General features: G+C 38.0%; 1 protein-coding gene across 2 annotated transcripts in view; it reads left to right on the top strand.

The window, feature by feature from the left end:
* Positions 1-18,160, top strand: part of LOC126109413 (angiotensin-converting enzyme-like) — a 312,642-nt gene extending 294,482 nt beyond the window's left edge. Inside the window, exons 9-14 of one of the 2 annotated variants that reach the window (XM_049914448.1) lie at positions 2,220-2,344; positions 9,135-9,381; positions 11,823-11,921; positions 13,077-13,217; positions 16,711-16,886; positions 17,768-18,160. In XM_049914448.1, coding sequence (XP_049770405.1) covers positions 2,220-2,344; positions 9,135-9,381; positions 11,823-11,921; positions 13,077-13,217; positions 16,711-16,886; positions 17,768-17,838 — 859 coding nt within the window. In that variant the 3' untranslated portion in view covers positions 17,839-18,160. The remainder of the gene's footprint in view (positions 1-2,219; positions 2,345-9,134; positions 9,382-11,822; positions 11,922-13,076; positions 13,218-16,710; positions 16,887-17,767) is intronic. The other variant, XM_049914447.1, reaches the window with a different exon arrangement.
* The last annotated feature ends 366 nt before the right edge of the window (positions 18,161-18,526 follow it).

Genomic DNA, 18,526 nt, shown 5'->3' with positions numbered 1-18,526 from the left:
ATCCTGTGCAATCTCTTCATATCTGCATAGCTCCTCCAACCTATTGAAACTACTCATTCTACTCAAGCCTCGGTCATCCTCTACAATTGTTACCATTCCACCCCCCTAATAATTTCATCCAGTATCGAAATAATAACTGTTTTGTGATGCTTCGGGATGTGTCTTATCAGATTCTCTCTTCTTTCAACAGAGTGTCCCTTTCTTTTGTACTTTTTTTTCACTCTCTGTGATTGAATTCAAAATCTCTTCATTAATTCCAGTCCATCCCCATAAACTTCAATATTCTTCTGTAGTACCACATTGCAAAAAAAGTAGATCAAGGGTGATGGAGTACAGCCAGTTCACATTAGATGATGCTGAGGGTATTAGATTAGGAAACCAGACACTGAAAGTAGTAGGTGAGGTTTGCTATTTGGGGAGCAAAATTTATGACGACGACTTAAGCAGAGGATATAAAATACAGACCGGCAACAGCATCTTGAAAAAGACATCGAATACAAATTTAAGTGTCACTAATTCTCCAACTCCTCCTGAAAACTGTTTTATTTGGAAGGTGGCAATGCACGCACGTCTTCAGAAATGGACACTGTTCTGACAATTACAGCTGCAGTAAATATTACGAAATGGATTTACATTTTGCAGATTGTTGCCAGCTGTTTCCGACACATGAAGATTTATGCCGGATTGGTGCTTGAATCCCGATTTCCCGCTTATCGTGAGCAATCGCTTTAACCACTTCAGCTATCTGAGCACACCTACAGAACCAATCCAAACTTCCACCTGTCACAGCATCCACAACTCTAATACTCGAGTGCATATTTCCTGATTTCCACATAGGGACAACAAATATTTTATTGTCATTTTAGCTCATCAACATATGGATTTGTGGTAAATATTACAAAATTGATTGACGCCAGCTGTTCGCAACACATGAAAATTTCTACCCTGTTTCGCGAACCACTTCGGCTGTCTGAGCACACCTCCAGGACCAATCCAAACCTCCATATGTCATGGAATCACAACCCTTATCCTCATACACACCATATAAACACAGATGTCTCCAAATCTCGATGGGCTATTAGATGATGAAATATTTCTCTCTCCCTGTGTGGGAATCATGACATGTGCAAGCGTAAGAGTTGTGGACTCAATAACACGTGTAAGTTTGGATTGATGCTGGGGGTGTGCTCAGATAGCTCACATTCGTTAAGGCAGCTGCACACAAAAAGTCGGAAATCTGGTTTCGAATCATGGTCTGGCACAAATTTTCATGTATTACAAACAGCTGACGTCAATCTGTATTTGCAAAATGCGAAGAACCCACTTCATAATATTTACTACAGCTGTAATCATCAGAACAGTGTCTGTTCCTTAAGACATGTGAAAGGCAATATTTTAAAAAGTTCTGACATTTAAATTTGTCATCAAGGTCTTTTTCAAGAAAGCTTTTCTTCCTATTGCCAGTCTGTATTTTATAGCCTCTACTTCAGTCATTATTATAAATTTTTGTTGCCCAAATAGCCAAAACCCTTCTACTATTTTCAGTGTCTCATTTCCTCCTCTAATTCCCTCAGCATCGCCTGATTTAAATTTGGCTATACTCTGTTACCATTGTTCAACTTTTATTTGTGTTCCTCTCATAACCTCTTTCAAGACACTATTTATCTGGAATTTTATGTCCTTTGCCATATCTGACGAAATTACAATGCCATGAGCAAACCTCAAAATCTTTATTTCTTGTTGCTGAACGACAATTCCTTCCCAAATTTCTCCTTGGTTTGCTTTAATGCTTGGTCAATGTACATATTTAATAATGTCAAGGATGTAAAATTAATGAAGCTGTTTAATAGCATTTCTCATCCAGTGACATCCACAATCTACTTTACAGTTCTTTAGCATTTCTTGCACTTGAAATTTTCTTGAGAAAACTAGATCCACCATACCTTGGCCTGTTACACACAAAGGGAATAAATTAAACAAAATCTAATTATGAAGAGAACACTTTCTCTTTGATATGTAAACACCAAAGAACGCTGCACAATACACGGTTGTACTCTAGCCATAGGAAAAAGTATTTTTATCTTTACTTCCTCAGAGGCTGCCATAAAGCTGCTGTATGCAAAATAAGCAATTTCTGAACAGGCCAGTGTTTCTCTCGCAACACTGAAAAAGTGTTTTGTGCAGTATCTGGTGATATAGCTACATTGTGTGTGACACAGGATCAAGCAGTGTACGACTGTGACTATGAAACAGTTGTTTGTGGTCCACCATGAGATGGGCCACATCCAGTACTACCTGCAATACAAGGACCAACCAACCGTGTACAAGGCGGGTGCCAACCCCGGTGAGTCTCATAATGCCAGCTAAACGGCGGGCAGCCTTTCCGCTCACACTCACTGCACTGACAGTTTGTGAGTGTGGGTATTGATCAACAATTAACAAATCAGCTTTGTGGAGCTTCTGGGCAATCAATACAGCAGCAACTGTTGAAGGGCAAGCAGCCTGCTTCTAACAAAATACAATGCAATGGGCTATCTTGCATATGGTCAGATGTGTCCCACGCCTCGTATTACGTAGACTGAGAAAATAATTTTGATGAATTCATTTTTGCAGAATACTAGGCATGTTCTGGGAAAAACACTTAAGTTTATGAAGGCACTATGGAAATCTGTGTAAACAAAGGACCTGAAAATAACTTGGGGAACCTCGCAACATTAGAAAATCTAAAACTCCATGATTGTCTACTACATTAAATTATGGCTGGTATTGCTCTTGTACTTCTGTCTTTCTGCATTCCTTACTGTGACACATAATAGTAGAAAAACATCTTCTTGTCCTGTCTCTATTATGCATGTTCTTTCTGTTTTAATTTGTGTCTCCTTTTTCCTCCTACCTTATCATAATTTAAAAATTAGCACTTTTTAAACAACTGAAGTGTCTTCTGTGAGTTTATCATAATTATTAGAGCATATTACAGATGATTATTACAGAAACATCTCTGTTTTGGTGCACTTATTTTTTGCTAGATAGTAACAGTGATGATATATGTACAGCAGCTGTATTCTTCTTTCTTTCTTTTTTTTTTTGAGACAGTCAAAAAATGGTCTGTAACTTTCATAACTTTTACCAAAGGCAAGTGATATCCCTTCATCCACAAGGCAGCCTGTTAATGGGTAAAAGTTAACATGCACAAATGATGTATAACTGAAGTTAGCAGTGGGCAGTCACAAATAATTTCACGAACTAGTTTTTGAGGCTTTTCACGTTCCCCCTCAGATCGACCATGCAGAAATTTGCATTGACATACTTGCAACATGATACTGGATGCATCACCATGCTACAAGTCTGACCTTATAAACTCCTGATGCCCAATCTGAAAAGAAGCCTGAAAATGTTCAAAAATTAGTGCATGAAAATAAAGTAATGTTTGATAAGTGACTGCCCGCAGCTAACTGTAATTCTATTACACTGAATATGCTGTTACAGGATCTATGTATCATAATAGATAAGCTCAATTAAATATGCACAAAACAAAGGACAATTTCATTAAATGGAAATACCCATAAGAATCATTGCAGTCTGAGAAGATCAGGCAATGAAACAATTGTGCCCCCCTCCTGTGTGACTGCGAATTGCTCAAGGTGAATTAGTTCAATTCACTATGATCATCAGTGGACATTCTCTACTCTATGAATTAGTTTTATGGTAAGATAACTCATTTTGTAAGTTTGTCAGCTAAGGATACTTGCTGTTAACTATAAAGAATTACTACTTATGATAATTTTCAATATGGTATATAGTGTAATTATCTGCATAGTTAGCTTGACATAGGTGAAGCAAACAGGCACTTCACTGACTTAAAATAAGAGCAAATGATTACAGTGTCATTTTTTTGAAGCAATGTGTACAAGAGAACACTGGGGTGTTACAATATATTGAGAACAGCTGCTGGGTGTTGTGTTGCAGAGGCTAAGATACTTGATAAGCATTCAAAATTCAAATCTCTGTCTTGCCATAATGGCTTAGGTCTTCCATGGCATCCATAATTTGAATATCTTGGCATCCTGCTAACCTCTGACAACACTGTAAAAGCTGAAATCAAATAGCAAATAAAAAAGGCTAACAAATGTTTTTATGGCCTTTTGAAAGTTCTCAAGAGGACTTTACTTCCTGGGAAATTTACATTGCACTAATACAAAACATTAATTGCACCAGTTTCCTAGATATCAATCTGAAACCTCGACATTCACAATGAAAAGAAGAAAGTAAATTTAGGACATTTGAATGCAAAAATTTTTGGAAAGTATTTTGACACTTAAGAGCTAGGAATAATAATGACTGGAAACTACCAAATAATGACTGAGTTTATACCAGACGTATTAACAAAAACTGAAGTCAAAAGTTTGCAGTGGCTAGTGCATGAGGTTAAGAGAGCACCTACCAATATCATACAGATAGTGGAATAAGAGCTTTTCCCTGGAAGAAAATCTCTTGGACCTGTAAGTACAAGATAGTCTGACAATAGTCAATATTGTTCGGAAAAATGCAGAGTAAAAAGGAGAGCGAGAGAAATTAATTGTGAAGACAGAGAAAAGTACCTTGTGCAGCCTAATAATTATGATATCCCTACAATGACTTGAGCTGAACACTGGACAACTCCATTAGGCAAAGCTGTGGTTGATTTCCTTTAATCTCTTTGCCTAGTTGAAGCTTGTGTTCCATCTCAAATGACATCACTGTCATCGAGATGTAAATTCTGAACTTTGATTTCTTTTTTATGTATACATGGAAGGAATTTAGTTAAATGGTTGCTGTGAATGTGGAAATAATGTTCCACTACTGCAGAACAAGAATCTTGAAGGGAGGAAGAGTTTTGAGTGGTGCTGGGCTGACTAAAATATAGAAGCCATGTCAAACTCAAAAGGATTTGATATAATTAAGAACAGCAGCATGCAGGAGATGGCATACATACCTTGTGGTGAGACATCGTCAGCAGCGAATAATAGTAGTGAACATGTGCCAAATCTGGGGGTTCAGGGCACCACAGACTGACAAAAAATAGTGACACCAGTCAGCAGCTCAGAAAAACTGTTGCTCTGGTCACATCCCAATGGAAACTGCACAAACATCTGCACAGAGTGGTTTGTATTGAGACCCTATAACATGTATCATTGGTGACTGGATTGGAGAGGGTATATCACTACTGATAATTTACCTTTCATCTTGATGAAATCTTCCCCAGTTATTATTCAAGTAAGAGGTTGTTCATGCTGTATCATCTTGATGTGTTTCAATACTTGCCATCCTTTCTATGGCTGTTCAGATGAATGTGATCCTAACTGTTTTTATCTCATACATAAACACCCTCAGCACAATAAATTATGTGAAATTCGAGAATTTCTCATTAAGCTGACTTTGACTACTGGACACAGATGAAATTGTGAGCTTTTCTTCTCAGCTTTAACATGGGACTCTCGTCCAGTTAGAACCAGCTGTAATAAGTGATGTGAGGTGCAAACTCAGCTGTAATTAGTGTGTAATGGAACACATTGCATAGGCAGTAAAAAACAAATGTCTAGTGACAAACTAGGACATAGAAGAAACTATTTGTGGACAAAAATTAAAAACCTTCCCTTCCCTCCATGTAATACAAAAAATAATAGAATGTCACTTTCTGCAATACCAGTAAACCCTCTATTTCATATAGAATTGAACTCCCATGTGTAAAACGGCTTGAAACACCTGATTAGTTTACAAATGTGTTAACATATTAAATATGGGGGTCATTGTGAAGTTCACGACAAGCATTTTTTGTCTTGAAAACGGTAGTAAATTAAAAATTCTGAAATATGCAAATGGAAGGTTTGTTCAGAAGTAAACATTATACATAGGGAGATGGATGAACACACACACACACACACACACACACACACACACACACACACACACACCACCACCACAAGGAAAAGACAAAACAAATTTTGTTGTTTCATGGTCAACTCACGAGTTGTGGTCTCTCTTCCTGCTTCATTCTCCTGGAAAGGACTGCCATCTAGCATCATGTCACGTTACTGTGGATTCTTGTGGAGACACCAGATGCCATGGAATGTGTGTAGTTTGTAATGTACTAATGTGTACTGTTGCAATTGACTATAAAACACATTTGCCACAACAAACTTTTTTTTCCATCTTTTTTCTTATGCTACATCATTCTGGCAATGTGAGTGTTCATCCATCCCCTTACATGTAATGTTTACACATGAACTTACCTTCCATTTGCATATTTCACAACTTTTTAATTCATTACAATTTTCGAGACAGAAAGTAGTTGCCATGACTTTTGCAATGACCCTTGTATTCGATATTAAACTTTTGAGAAAAATTTTAGATAAAGTTTGACATTATGTTTAAAGTTTGTTACAAGTCATGAAATGATCTCATTCTCAAATAATGGATGAATATAGCTTGGGTATTTCCACACGGTAAGTTATGCTTCCCCAAGATATATACAAAGTTCCTAACTGTAATATTTGTCCTGCTATGTTAAACCTCCAACATAAGACAATAACTCTTAATGAGTAGATTAAGACCACATTTTAAATTTGGTCAATAACAATATAAAAATTGAAATTAAAAGTTTTGCTACATCTGGAATCCATCATACAGGCAACTTGCAGTTGGGAAGTTTACCATGACTTGGGTTAGCTGTTTCGTAATATAGGTGCTTCACCTTAAGTTGGTGCTTTCTCAGAACACTGTACCAACAGGGAAATTCACCTGCAAAATTACAAGGAAACAGTATGGTTGGCCTGTACTTAGCTGCACAAAGCGAAATTTCAATTGCTGCCAAAAGAAACATGCAACGAGACCTAATATGTTGTTTACCAACTAACATCTTCAGATTTGTATATAGAATGAGCACCATTAAACATGCACATAACCCATGAGCGGACTTGAAAGAACTGTCCACCTTGGGGACACCTAGTACCAAATTGCTGAATGTGCTCTACAGGATGACATGAGGCACCTGAATGTCTGCTGCTATCACACCACACATGCTACATGGATCCTCCCACACATTCTAGTTTTCCTGAATTCCAGACGAGGGAAGTTGCTCTTTTACACACTCTTGCATACCGCCAGTCTCTTGGACTTGACCTCCATTAACTATATTCAAAATGATTAATGGAAAATCTGATATAAAGATGTGAAACAAATACTAACAAAGAGATAGAGGGGCTGGCCAGTACTTACCTCAGCTCAGTACAGCCAATAGATAACACAAAACAGAACAGAAAATTTACATTCCTAGCTTTCGGAACTTTGTTCCTTCATCAGGGAGGAGAGAGGGGAAAAAAAGGGGAAGAAGGGAAAGTGGATTTAGTTACAACCCAGGTTATGAAGCAACAGGGAAAGGTAAACAGGGAGGGTAGCAAGGATGGAGGCATGGTTGTCAGAGGGAAGCCAAAAATATTCTACTGTTAAGTACTGTGCCAGCTTCAAACCAAAGAGGATGCATACAGAAATAAAGAGGTATATAGTATAAAGATAAACACAACTATGTAGGATGAAAAGATGCGTGAATGGCTAAAGAGGAGAGGGAAAAAGAAGAAGACTGAAGAGTAAATGGGAGTGAGGTTGGTTAATGTAGGTTCAGTCCATAACCAACCTCACTCCCATTTACTCTTCAGTCTTCTTCTTTTTCCCTCTCCTCTTTAGCCATTCACGCATCTTTTCATCCTACATAGTTGTGTTTATCTTTATGCTATATACCTCTTTATTTCTGTATGCATCCTCTTTGGTTTGAAGCTGGCACAGTACTTAACTGTAGAATATCTTTGGCTTCCCTCTGACAACCATGCCTCCATCCTTGCTACCCTCCCTGTTTACCTTTCCCTGTTGCTTCATAACCTGGGTTGTAACTAAATCCACTTGCCCTTCTTCCCATTAATTATATTCACTCTATTTTACTCATTTTATGATAATATAATGTAATTGGATCGATAAAAGAAATCTACTCAGCATGCAGTCCACTAAGTCTTCCCTGACTGGAGGTTCTGGGCAACTTTTCTGAAGTCGCTCTATTTCTTAAACCCCACCAGTCCTTTTTCTTCACTCCTCTTCCTTCCCCAAAGAAGGAGCCACTGTCTCCAAAAGCTTGCAGATTTCAGTACCTTTATACGTTTGGTCTCCAGCCACCACTTGCTGAGTAGATTTTTTTTAATCTATCAAATTACATTACATTACCACAAATTGATTATTTTTGTTGATATACTTTTCTCATTTATAGAATTCCATACTTACATTATTTCTTCGTTTTTAATTTTTTCCCATTTCCTTTAGTTCTATTTTCCACTCAATTTCTCTTCCTCTTTATCTTTCTGCTTCTCATATTGTCCTACCATCTCTGGACTGAAGTTGGCACACTGCTTACCAGCGTACTATCTTTGACCTCCTACTTTCTCCCAATCTTGCCCTCCATCTTTACCTCCTCAAATCAAGACAAGCAACTAAAATGAGTACAGTGTAAATGGCGTTTGTAGGCAATGCTACAGTCAATCTTTCACCACAACCTTCATTTGGAATTCACATTTTTTGGTTTTGCCAAGCCATAACACCTTTCCAGCTAACTTATTCCTCAGGCTATACTACAAATCAGTCTATCACTACAACCAAACTGACCAGCTTTGGGCTAAGGGCAATTGTACCGTACGCATTTTAAGATCTGATCACATCAGGTGTATCCTTCTTGACTTTGGGTCTGAGTGGCCTGCCCCTCCTCTCCCATTTTCTCCTTGTGCAAGCAACTAACAGATCCAGAAGTGAGACAACAGTTTTTTCTTCTTGTCTTCTACTTTTAAATGTGTATGTTGGTGGAACTTGGAATTCTACTTTATAACACTAACATTGTAGTAACTACTGCAGTGCATAACCACACAATAATTAAGCTTTGTTAGTGTTTGTGTATCACTTAATTAATGCTTTAGAGTTTGAATGGACACTTAACAGATACGCGTACTTAAGCTCTTTTTACATGCATGTAAAATGTGACTTAAGACTGAAACAACAAATCATGATGATAGTACAAAATGATTTATACAAGATAATTTGTCAAACTTTGTTTTTAAAATCAGGTTTCCATGAGGCTGTGGGTGATGTCATGGCACTGTCAGTGTCAACACCGAAACACCTGCGCAAAGTGGGGCTGTTGGACGGTGCGAGTACAGATGACCCCGAGGCGACCATCAACTACCTCTACCTGCAAGGACTGCAGAAGATTGTCTTCCTACCATTTGCTTATGTTGTGGACCTTTGGAGGTGGGCAGTGTTTCAAGGGGAAATAACAAGTGATGCCTACAACTGCAACTGGTGGAAACTCAGGTAAGCGGGACCACAGAGAGTGGGAATTTCCTCACTGACATATGTTTACAGTGGCAGATATATGTTGAGTATTAAGAATCAAACAATGGAAATTCCAGTAGGTATATCAACAATGTAGGAAAAGACAGATTGCTGCTTACCATAAAGAAGACACATTAAGTAGCAGACTGGCACAATTAAAAGACACTTACAAAGCTTTCGATCAGAGCCTTTATCGACAAAAGAGAAACACACACCATTCACACACAAGCTAGATCACCTCATTCACACATGACCGCCAACTCTGGCAGCTTGGGCCAATTTCTGGCATACATTTTTCCTACATTGAGTATTAAGAATATACTTTTATGCTATACATATTAGAATAATGTTTACGACACCAGAGTACTTGTTCCTGTTTCATATTAAATCACAAAAGTACCTTACTGCATTCTGTTGATTACACATACCCACTGTGAGAGTATTTACCAGTCTCCCAAATAACAGAAAATTGTTTCAATGCTTTTTATAATGTACGGGAGCTATCTGGAAAGTAACATCCGTTTTGAAGTAGTGTGGGAAGAAGTGCAAAGAGTGGGGCTATTGCTGCGTGTACTCACACAGCAGCCCACTGTGCTTTTGTAGTGAGGAAATGGTACTGGAGCTGCAGTAGTGAGGAAATGATACTGCTGCTCATTAGCCTACAGTACCTATTTCAATTGAAAATTCTTCCATATGTGAAATCCATTCTACAATACAGTTTGTACTAATAAAAAATTTCAGGGCTGTTGACATCCATTGTAAAATCAGTGTTGCATATAGACCGAATGTGATGAGTGGTCTCATTTAAGATTGGGAGGATGAATGTTCACAATAATGACAGACATGGCCAACCATCAATGGGCTGGTACAAAAAATTAACAAAAATATTTGTGTTACTGGTGTTTCACAATATCTCAGCAGTTGGACAACTTTCTGCAAATGTCCGAAATGTGTAAGACAGTCTTCTTTCGTCTTGACCACCCCTTCCCTCCCTGAAGGTCAGAGTTTGTGTATCCCATCTGTCTACCTGTCTACTGGTAACCCATTAAAAAGTGTGAGAACATTTTTTAAATGTTTGTGAATCGTGTAACTCAGGCAACACGTTGTTACCAGACTGGTATTCTCCTAGCCACTGGTTTTCACCAAGCCACATGTGGGAAACAGCCAAAACACACATCCAGGCTGGTCGGCACATTGGCCTTTGTCATTAATCTGCTGGACGAATCCGATCTGGCACCTCTCCAAATCCCGACTGCTTCTCTGGGTTTTCTTTTTCATTACAGAAGGAGGCAGCCTACTGAACAGAAACATAATCGGTAATGAGACACGCGTTTCTTACACTAACATCGAGGGAAAAGAGTTGAAGGATATGGCTACCATTTTTTGGGAAGCTAAATAAATATTGTTTTCGGATGTCATGAACATGGGAAAGCAGTTAATTCTGAAGTCCATTGTGAGACATCATGAAAACAGAAGAGCCATTCAAAACAAGCGATGCAGTCTATTCAATACAGATGGTGTGTTTTCGAATGACAGCGTTCACTCACACAAGATTTATTGAATAAGTTCGAATGGCACATTTTTGAAGACCTGCCTTACAGCCCAGACTTGACTGAGTGATTTCCACCTCTTCACGCACATGAAAAATTGGCCCATTTCCCAACATTTTGACTCTGATGAAGAACTTCAGGATGCTATCATAGGCTACTGCAATCTCAGGTGACACAATTTTGTACAGGGTGAAATTTGTCGACTCACTATGAGATGTGGTAAATGCTTAAATCTAAATGTTGATTAATGATATGGTTATAATAGAAGGAAACATTCCACGAAGGAAAAATATACCTAAAAACAAAGATGATGTGACTTACCAAATGAAAGTGCTGGCAGGTCGACAGACACACAAACAAACAAAAACATACACACAAAATTCAAGCTTTCGCAACAAACTGTTGCCTCATCAGGAAAGAGGAAAGGAGAGGGAAAGACGAAAGGATGTGGGTTTTAAGGGAGAGGGTAAGGAGTCATTCCAGTCCCGGGAGCGGAAAGACTTACCTTAGGGGGAAAACATCCCACATCCTTTCGTCTTTCCCTCTCCTTCCCTCTTTCCTGATGAGGCAACAGTTTGTTGCGAAAGCTTGAATTTTGTGTGTATGTTTGTGTTTGTTTGTGTGTCTGTCGACCTGCCAGCACTTTCATTTGGTAAGTCACATCATCTTTGTTTTTAGGTATAAATGTTGATTATATAGACAAGTAATACAGAGATGGAGTTTTAAGATTTTTGTAAGAAACTTGCTGTAATTATTCCTGTATTTTATTTATAGCTTACTGGACATTACCTTCTGGCTAGCACAGACCAGTACGTCTTACTAAGTTTGTGTACCTGCAGTTTTATGTATTACTGATTTCTCTATTTCTAGGGGCCAATACCAGGGTATTGAACCACCAGTTGATAGGACTGAAGAAGACTTCGATCCTGGCTCAAAGTATCATGTCATTGCCAGTGTACCTTACATAAGGTAAGAATACAGTGTGCATGTATGTGGCAATACTCAAACAACTTACCTGGAAAAATTTTTCCTCATCCATACACTCAAGATGACATACATGTACCAACCTTCTATAAATCCTTACCTGTTTAGTTGTTACGTCTAACTTAAGTGGTGTCACAAGATGTAGTGCAGAAACAGGACTTCACCCTGAAGAGTGTCAACTCCAACTTGTAGTAGAAGATACAAAATCTGTATAAGGTATGCTGCTGACTGTAAGATGCTCACTTTCTGTTGTTATCAGAATTATAAAGAAGAAGGTGGCAGTAGGTTACTTTAGTTGGAGGACATAGTGCAGGTAATTTTTGTGGTTGCCGGGAAAAAGCAGTGCTAACAAATACAGTGGCCATCTTCTAGGTTTTTATAAAACCAATACAAGAAAAACATTTTGTTTTTCTCCTTTTTTTTCTTTTTGGATGGACCAACTAAGAACCATATACTAGTTTCAGTTCTTTATCTGTTGTCCTTTTCTTTACTTCCACAGAATGCTCAATGCTCAATTTTCAATTATTGATCAGTCCCGTAAATTTTGACTCAACTGTGTGTCATGAACTTTTGGGGCTATTTTCTCAGAAATGGTGGGGAGGGTGGGGGGAGTATTGAGCCAAAATATCTTAGACATTTTAAGTTGTACACAAACAATAAGCAGGATATGAGCTCACATGGTTGGCCGTGTCTGAGGCCTTCTTGTTGTGAGATGGTGTTACTATAATTACAAAACTGACACATCCAATATGACAGTGAGGTGTCACAATTATGATCCATGGAATATGCAGATAATAAACAATATCACAAAACTGAAGTTGTATATGGCCACACTAGTTGGTTGTGAATTTCTTTAAGGAACATCTTTTAAAGGTAGTTCACCACAGCCTAGGTACATTTCGTAATTTATTTCCCCTCACTGTCTTTAGAGACTGTTTTTATAAACATTTATGACTTTATACTTAATTTTGGACTATGTTACAATTTTTTTACTACCTCAGAAACAAAGTGCTTAGAATAACTAACAGTAAAATCTTTTAAAAACTGTCAACTGGTATCTGATTTTTAAAAATTTTCAACAATTGGAGAGTACAACTTCTAATCAAACAGTGAGCTAAGCCAAGTATTCTTTGTTCACAGGTATTTTGTAAGCTTCATAATACAGTTCCAGTTCCATCGAGCTCTGTGTATTGAGGCCGGAGAATACGATCCTCAGGACGAGTCAAAACCCCTGCACGAGTGTGACATTTACCAGAGCACCAAGGCAGGCAACTTGTTATCGTAAGTACAACACATACCATATGCTGTTACTGTAATCACAAAGTTCAGTATTTAAAAAAAAAAAACTCTAGATATTATCAAAGTAACAGAATTATCTTTATACAAATTAATGACACGTTCCCTGCTCGTCAAACTTGTCAATATGCTGTGCAGAAACAATGCTATTGTTTCACAATACCCATGTATGAGTGAAACTTGTATAAGAAACTTAGTGCATTCATTTCTAGCCAAATAGCTCTTCTGATGTTTTAACTGCAAATGTACATCACAATCAACAGAATTTTACTGACCCCATGAATATTTTCACATCTGATAGGCTTAAGCTATGGATACCAAACAAGTCCTACATTATATTTTACATGGGCATTAGAACTGATTGCATTATTGTGAGGCATAATATTCACAAGCCCCACCACAATTTACCTACTCTGAAACACACTGCAAACGATTTTTAGGGCAGAAACTGTTTGCATGAGGTTCATTTTTTTAATAATTTGAATAGAATTGTATAGATTGTTGTCATGACCAAGTGAAGTGACACAGTATTAAGACAATGGATTTGTATTCCGGTGGACAACAGTCTGACTCCACGTCTGGTTGACCATATTGAATTTTTCCACGGTTTCCTAAATAAATGAAAGTAAATAAATGTCATCTGAAAGGGAACAGCCTATTTCCTTTCCCAATCTGTGCCCGAGTTCTGTTTCTAACAACCTCATTGCTGATGGTACTTTAGATTCCAATCTTCCTTCTTTCTCGGTGTTTTGATTCTGGTGTAACATAAGCCATCTTTGGCAATGAATTGAATGAAAAATTCATCACATTCATTACAGCATGGCTACTCAATTGGTTTAGTCATGCATGCTTAAATGATACAGATAGCTGTATCATAGGTGCAACCACAACAGAAAGATAGTCCCGCATCTGTATCGCCAGGACAGGACTACTCAGGTTGATATCATGAAAAACAAAACAGGCATTCTGTGGTTCATAGTGTGGAATGTTATAACTCTTTAACTGAACGGGCAGGCTAGAGAATTTAAAACAGAAATGGATAGGATGAAATTAGGTATACTGGGAATTCGTGAAGCACACAACTAGGAAGAAAAGGAATAATGGTCACATGAGTACAGGCATGCAAGTAAGCTACTATGAACAGCATGTTGCAAACATTATTGTAGCCGGAATAGGCAGTAAACCAACAGCCACCACAGTAGTAGTACAAGTTTATATGCTAACTAGCTCCACAGATGAAGAAGAGATTGAAACAATGTGTGAGATAAATGAAATCATTCAGACAGTTAAGGAAGATGAAAAATTAATTGTGATGGATGACTGGAATTCCATAGTAGGAAAAGGAAGAGAAGCAAAAAATAGTAGGAGAACACAGATTGGAGAACAGGAATGAAAGAGGGATTCACCTTGTAGAATTTTGCACAGAGCATAATTTAATCATTGGTTTAAGACCCATGAAAGAAAGTTATATGTGTGGAAGAGATCTCAGGACACATGAATGTTTCAGATTGATTATACAGTGGTAGCACAGATTAAACTGTACATTTCCAGGGGCAGATGTGGACTCTGACCATAATTTATTAGTTATGAACTGAAGATTCAAACTGAATAAATTGCAAAACATTTGGAAGGAGATGGGTCAGGGTTAGATTGAAAGAACCAGGGGTTGCAGAAAGTTTCAGAGGGAACGACTGACTGAGAAAGTGAAAAGGGATACAATAGAAAACAAGTGGGTAGCTTTGAGAGACGAAGCAGCAGAGGATCACATAAGTATATAGACAAGGCATAGTAAAATCCTTGGGTAACACAGATACACAATTTAACTGATGAGAGAAGAAATTATAAAGAAGCAGCAAATGAAGCAGGCGAAAGAGAATACATATGGTTAGAAATTGAGATTCACAGAAAATGCAAAATGGCTAAGCAGGAATGGCTAGAGGACAAATGCAAGGACGTAGAAATATCCATGACAAGGACAAAAATAGATGTTACCTACAGGAAAATTAAAGACCTTTGGAGAAAATAGAAGCAACTTTATGAACATAAAGAGCTCAGATGGCACGCCAGTACTAAGCAAAGAAGGGGCCATATAGGGGAAACTCAAGGACAAGATTGTAGAAAGAGAACAGTAAGTAGATGAGATGAGAGATAATGATACTGAATTAGAATAATCTGACACGGCACTGAAAGACCTAAGTACAAAAAGTTCCCTGAAGTAAGCAATGTTTTCACAAAATTATTGAATCCTTGGAAGAGCCAGCCATGGCAGAACCAATAGGAAATGACCGAGATTATCTTACAAGACAAAGACACAGGAATGAAATGCACCAGAAAGCATTCTGTGATAAGTAGATACCTAGGAGAGTATGTAACAGGAAGAAGTAGGAGCAAAGAAGGAATAATAGAGAAGAAGAAGAAGAAGAAGAAGAAGAAGAAGATGAGGTGAACTTTTTGTATGTCCAGAGAAGTTTAAATATACAAGCACAAACGCTGGACATTACAAAGCAATGTTGAGGAATGCAGTATTATTTGTGGCTGAGATGATAACTATAGGAAGACATGGCGTGGAACACCTGGTGAAAGAAGAATGAATAACACTGAGCTCTAAAAGGCTGTGTGAAATGGATCCAAAGACCTAGGGAGAAGCTGTACCAGAGCATGAAGACAACAGCATGAGAAATCAGATTGAAAAGGACAAGTCTGGTGAGACATGGCAACAGGTAAAATATGGGTAGGTTAGCAAGAGTATAGGAAACAACACGTAAGGCAAGAGGAAAGACAGAAGTCAGGTGGGCTGTTGAAAACCTGAAGGACTGGTCATATTTAGGGACTGGGCAGAAGGGGAGGAAAACTGGAGATGCAAATAAAAATTGACCATTATGTCAGAGCTCAACGAAAGAGAAGACAATAAGATTTCAGGAGGAGGGCGGAACAGAAGACGGGAAATGATAAAGAGGTTCCAGGAGGAGAAACACAGTCCATGACGATGTTATCTGTGACCCTACAGAGGCTGTACAAAAGAAGCAAATCTTCTTGTATTATAATTAGCTGTTTATTGTGTATCTGAGGGAAAACAAACCAAAAATACCAGAAACTGCTGCCTGGCATGCTAGGTACAGTAATAATACGCACTGCCAAGTGAATTATACCCCAGTGGTAGCAAGTGATTCTCTCATATTCAAAAGGCAGGACATAGAACATAATGATGATAAGATGTTCTGGGAAATCCCTTGATATTCACATTTATTGTATATTTAACACGATATGAATTATTGTGTTTTATTAGGAGCATCCAGTGAATTGTGGAGTTCTTATGCTATCTTCATTTCATTCAAGGAGACACACAAGAAGTATTTTCTCTTCTCCTTTTTCTCATGAACTGTTCCTGCCACTAACACCAATACACGTAATAAACCACAGAATTAAATGAAAATTATTACCGTTTTGCTAAATTTCCATTAACTTGAATGTGTTTCAGAAAAATGCTGCAGATGGGCTCCTCAAAGCCGTGGCCTGATGCAATGGAGGTGGTGACAGGACAGCGGCTGATGGATGCCAGTGGTCTGCTAGAGTACTTCAGACCTCTGCACAAGTGGCTTGAACAGGAGAATGCCAAGACTAGCGAATACATTGGCTGGGATCCCACAGACAAACGTAAGTACTTTTCATCATTTTCTGTGCTCATCATTTAACTGTGTTGAAACATTCCTTTGTCTTTGAATTGGGGTAAAAAAAGCTTCTCTGTTGTAAAACCAGTGCTGCGGCAGCATAGTTTCTTTAACCCTTTGAGTGCCAGTGGTATCTGTGTCAAACCACCACTTTATTAATTTTGTTTTGAAGTGCCAGTGCCTTGTGCATGAGACCACCGGTGCTCTTGCACGACAGAGGCATCCAACAGTACACTGAGGTGCTTCTAAGAACGTAGTGAATTACATCAGTCACTTACAGTGTTCAATGCAACAGTCTGCACTGAGTTTTTGCTACATGGTCAAAAATAAACTCAATATTCAAAACAGATGAAAATGCAAACATACATCAAAAACTTGTGTACAAACAGGGTAAAAAAATTTGAAAATCAAATGTATAAAGCCTACGAAATTAAAAAATTCCCATTACTTTTTGATCATGTCTCATATGTCCCTCACAGATACATGTTACTTCTTTTAGTTAATTTACAGAGTCATCAAGTTCAGCCACGTGTCAAGATTTTTGCATTCCTACTTTTTGCTGTGGTTTTTTCATCTTTGCGCTATCTCTACTGCCTGTAAGCAGTATGTTCCTCTTAAGGGACATCAGGTGCATTTTATCTGGTATTACTATAAACAATACATTCAAGTTGGTTAGTATAACTTCATTACAAAGATTCTTTCTCCAGTTTGTGATTCACGCAGCTATTAAATGCAACATATATTTTTTCACTCTAATAATTGAATTTTAACCCACCTGATACTTCAGAAGTAGCTTGTTTACTGGAAAGTGGAATAAAAGAACCACACTGACCAGAAAGCTTATTAACTGTATGCTTCTTGTTCCAGATTGTGTGCAGACTCGAGTGGAGCTTGAGAAATTGAAGGCACAACCTGTAGAGAAAGAAGACTCAGAGTAGCAGACCACTCCTGCTGTAGCATTAGAATAAACCCACTAAGATGACCTGTCAGAAAGGAGATGCTAATTACTGGAGCTGGCTAGGACATCCCACAAGATGTGAAATGGTGTGCTGCTTGAGACTGGAAATTCAACTTCATTACACCTGTGATGTTAAATAAATTAATAAATAATAAAATTCTGTCTGTCTTTTGAAGATCACAATTCCCATCCACATCCCCAACCCTACTATGTATTACAAGTGACACCATCACCTACAGTGGGTTAATGTATGACATAGCTAATAAACTGTCCTAAAGATAAATAAAAATTTCAAGAGAAAACTGCCACTTATTTCTCACAGATGACTCAATTTGTCACAGACATGATTTTTTTTTAAATTCTTCTCTGAAACAGCTTGTTTCTTAAGATTTACTACCCTATGTGACTGTAGGCTTTAACTGGAACTTGTTGTAATGTAATGGTTGAATTTTGTTTCTCATACAAGCAGTAAAAGTTTCTGGAAAAATAAAACTCAGTATGCCGGGAAAGCTTTAAACATCACATCAAGCAACTCTAGGGGAGGAAGTGATGGAATGTATCCGAAGATTCGACAAGTTACATGAAAGAAGAGCGAGGCTGCTGAGCTCACTGATATTCTTATTAAGTTGCAGAGACAAGGGCATTATTCCAACATTTGCCAAAATTGT

The sequence above is a fragment of the Schistocerca cancellata genome, chromosome 12 (genome assembly GCF_023864275.1).
Source record: "Schistocerca cancellata isolate TAMUIC-IGC-003103 chromosome 12, iqSchCanc2.1, whole genome shotgun sequence".
Taxonomy (NCBI): domain Eukaryota; kingdom Metazoa; phylum Arthropoda; class Insecta; order Orthoptera; family Acrididae; genus Schistocerca; species Schistocerca cancellata.
The sequence above is the reverse complement of the archived record's forward strand: the minus strand, read 5'-3'. Positions and strand labels throughout refer to the sequence as shown.